Here is a 3,832-nt window from a genome sequence, read left to right as displayed (position 1 = left end):
TCTATAATTATTTATATGACTACTTATACTTAATTGTCACAATATATAATTATAGTATTTCTTTAATTGTTTTAAACTATTATAATGTGTTGAGTTCCTGGGCTTTTACAGGCATCATCCACCAACTACAATGTTTAAAATAAAAAAATATTCAGCAAATCCCTGGAAAATATACATTGTTGTGCTCACATGACCCAGGTTAGTTGAGTTAGATATTTGAAAAAAATATATTTTGTGTATATTTTATTCAAATTTTGTGCTTTATCCATAGGACCTGTTTTGTCCCTATTCTCAAGAATCACTGTGCTGAATCCTTCATGTCGCTGCAGATCCGTTGATCAATGTCTGGGTTGCCTTTAAAACTGGGTTAAGCTGAAACGCTGGACAGGAAAACAGGGAAAGAAACGATAAAAACACGCCAGGAAACCACTCAGTCTCACCAGTAGAAAGACCAAACTTTTATTTTGATAGTTCACTTCCGGTTATTAGGAAGTAAATTTGCATATTAGCTAAATATTTAGCTAAGTTAATATTTATTTTCAAATTATATTTAGCTAGCTATCAAGATATTTAGTTAGCAAGGTCAATATTTAGCTTCAAACTAAATATTAACCTTGCTAACTATATAATTTGAAACAAAATATTTAGTTAGCATGCTAAATATTTACTAAATATTCAATTTGCTAACTACATATTTAGTTTGAAACGAAATGTTTAGTTATCAAGCTAACTAAATATTTATTTAAAACAAACTTTTATTTTGATAGTTCACATCTGCTTATCAGCCAGTGAATTTGCATATTACCCCAATATTTATCAACAAGCTAAAGCTTGGGTTAAATATTTTGTTTGAAGCTAAACATTTAGCTTACTAACTTTAGCTTGTTAATATTTAGAATGGAGCAATATATTTAGCATGCTAACTAAACATTTAATTAGCAGGTTAAATAGCTCCAGTCTCGATAGCTGGGGGCCGGAGGATTGAATGACGCCTGGTTACTGGAGTTTCTGTGGGCTGTTTCTAGAGAAACAAAGTGTTTTTTCTTCTGCCAGTGAAACGTTGAAGCAGCGCTTCACCCCTAGGAGGATATCTGAGGGTACAGGAGACTTCAGCCAACCAGTCCTGGTCTGTTTGCTAACATGAAGGAAATGAACAATCCCTTGTGGTATGTTGGGGGAACTTGGCATTTCAAGCTCATTACCGAAGGTCATTCCTACCCAAAGAAGTGTCATGTTTTGGAGAACTCATCAACCTTGTGATTAAAGTCATAAACTGGGTTTCCTCATCATTCTTCACAGCCTGATTATGATCAGAGGATCTCCAGGTTGGACTCAAGGAAAATCCGCCATTTGCTCCACCTTCGCTCTCTGAACCGTCAAACTGCTGGGAAATGAACACCAAGGAAATCCTGAAAACCTCAAGAGAAACAGGGTTTCACATATGAACTCTAACTATTGTGCAAACATTTGGTGAAATGTTTACAGTAAACTTTGGCCATTAAACAAAAGTAATTTACTGTAACCTGTAAGTTTTGAACCTGAAACTGAAGTACTGAAACCTCCAGCACCAGCGAGTCAGAAAATGTCTCTGTTAAAAGGAACAGAAAGGAAATAAAATCTTTGTCTTCAACTGTAATGAGTTTTTGAAAAAGTTCTTCAGAGTTCTTGGGTGTCAGAACCAGATGATCGTCATTATGAACCATCAAAATACAGGAATGTACAAATACAGCGTTGTTGTTCTACCCAAAGACTCCAACCAGTCAAACATGGCGCCAGCTGTTTTAGTTTTGATATTGTTGGTAAATCTGTTTTTACTGGGTCAAGTCAACGCTGTTTAAACCTGACAGTTTATGTTCTGTTTGAAGCTAAAAGCCTAATTTTGACCCCAGTTTCAGTAATTGGCCAAAATCAAAACGTCCGTTTCTCGCTGAGATTGTGGTGAAGTTGGAGGCCGAGCAGCCGACTGGTTTCCAGGAAAGTGATGATCTCCTGGTTGGGTTTCAGAAACCGACTTGGTAAAGGTCTGGTGATGAGCTGCAGACTCTGGTCAGGACGGTGCGTTTGGTTTACTGGCTCCAGTTTCAGATTTGAACAGGCAGGTGAGAGGAGCAACAGAACTTCTCCATGTTTATTTATAATGTCCAAAATCCTTGATCCATGGAGTCCCTCAGGGTTCAGTACTGAGACCCATTTAACACATATTAGAGCTAAATATGGCTAATAAAATGTTTAGTTAGCAAGCTCATTATTTAGCTTTGAGATAAACATTTAGTTCTAAGACAGTTATTTAGATAAATATTTAGCTTTAAACTAAATATTTAACTTTTACCTAAATATTTAGTTTGGCGATGGGCATTTAGTCAGTAAGCTAAATATTTAGCTTCTATCTAAACATTTAAATTTCTAGTTTGAAACTAAAGATTTGCTTTAAAAATAAACATTTAGCTGGCTTACAAAATATTTATTTTAAAACTGTTACTTTATAGACTTTTATAAATTACTTAATAAAATGTTGAAAATATGACTGAAAAATGAACCTCCATTTTTTCTGTCACTACCAGCTAAATAATCCATATTATTGCTAATATTGTGTAACTTTATGAACTGGAGTTTCTTTTCCCTGGAGTTTCCATCTCTTTCCTCCTGAATGTTTCCTTTCATTCGAGGTTAATTGATTTGTCAGAGAAACAGGAAGATGACATCACACGGCGCCACAGCCAATCAGGACGCTGATATCTTCCCCCTAAACCCAGATGGATTTTTTTAATCTTCTTCCATCATCCTGGTCATCGTTATTCCCACTGGGCTCACCTGGTTGAAGCAGCTTTTATCGGCTCTGTCCTCGTTTTTTAAAGTTTACCTCCACAGCTGGAGCGTCGAGCGGTGCAGATTCACCTGAAGAGCTGCAGGAAGTTTCAGGTGAAGTATTTCACACCAGAAAGGATTCGGTTTGTGCTTCTGCTTTCCTTCTCTGCTGCAGCTTTATGGATTCATTTTGGAAACAGGACTTGATGTTTCGCTTATTACCCAGTGTCCCAAACCGGCTCAGATTCTGCAAATTGAAATTTAAATCGTAGAATATAAAGCTGAATTCTTCAGTTTACCTCAGGGAGACTTAAACTCAGGAAGCATTTTGAATATTCAGGGACAGAGGAAAGTTAGTTTAAAACTTGAATAAGTTGTGTGTGAAGTTTGAAACGGCTCTGATGCATGAAGGATCAGAGTCTGGTAAAAAACAACTAAAAGCTCCTCAGGTAAACTGGACGTTTGGTTTTATCAGAAATCATTTAATCCAGATTTAAAAACAACATCTGGGTCTGATTGTGTATCTTTTGGGTGTGGCCTCAGTCATTTTAACAGCAACGTTGTAATAAAGTCTAGATTCTTCGTCTTTGGAGGATTTTAGAGAATCTTGGTTCACTAATTGATCAGATCACATTTCTCCTTTTCCAACTAATATAATTTGATCAGTTTTTCTTTCGGTCGGATTAAAAAATATAAACATTGAAATTTGAGTCAGTTTTGGACATTTTGGTTTTTCCAGGTTCACAATAACACAAACTTTGTTCAGGAAATGTTGATGAATCTTTATGAGGTGATTTAATCCGGTTCTGGTTCTGGAGTCATGAAGGCCTCTGAAGTCCTCTCATTGGTTCTGCTAGTTCTGGCCGTCCTGGCTGGTTCTGGTGAAGATGAAGATCTGTGACGTCCATTTTGTTTCTCTTCAGAGCAGACGAGGAAGAAATGGCAGACAGTCCAGATCACAAGGTTAGTTCAGATGGATGGATGGATGATGGATGGATGGATGGATGGATGGATGGATGGATGGATG

The 3,832-nt window shown here is 36.7% G+C and overlaps 1 protein-coding gene across 4 annotated transcripts in view; it reads left to right on the top strand.

The window, feature by feature from the left end:
• Positions 1-2,606: 2,606 nt before the first annotated feature.
• Positions 2,607-3,832, top strand: part of plin6 (perilipin 6) — a 15,975-nt gene continuing 14,749 nt past the window's right edge. Inside the window, exons 1-2 of one of the 4 annotated variants that reach the window (XM_007576917.2) lie at positions 2,607-2,919; positions 3,734-3,768. In XM_007576917.2, the coding sequence (XP_007576979.1) occupies positions 3,745-3,768 (24 nt within the window). In that variant the 5' untranslated portion in view covers positions 2,607-2,919; positions 3,734-3,744. Of the gene's footprint in view, positions 3,769-3,832 lie in introns of all 4 variants that reach the window. The other 3 variants (XM_016663420.1, XM_007576918.2, XM_016663419.1) reach the window with 3 other exon arrangements.

Source organism: Poecilia formosa, unplaced genomic scaffold, assembly GCF_000485575.1.
Source record: "Poecilia formosa unplaced genomic scaffold, Poecilia_formosa-5.1.2 Scaffold420, whole genome shotgun sequence".
Lineage (NCBI taxonomy): Eukaryota > Metazoa > Chordata > Actinopteri > Cyprinodontiformes > Poeciliidae > Poecilia > Poecilia formosa.
Note: the sequence above shows the minus strand (reverse complement) of the source record. Positions and strands in the feature narration are given on the sequence as shown.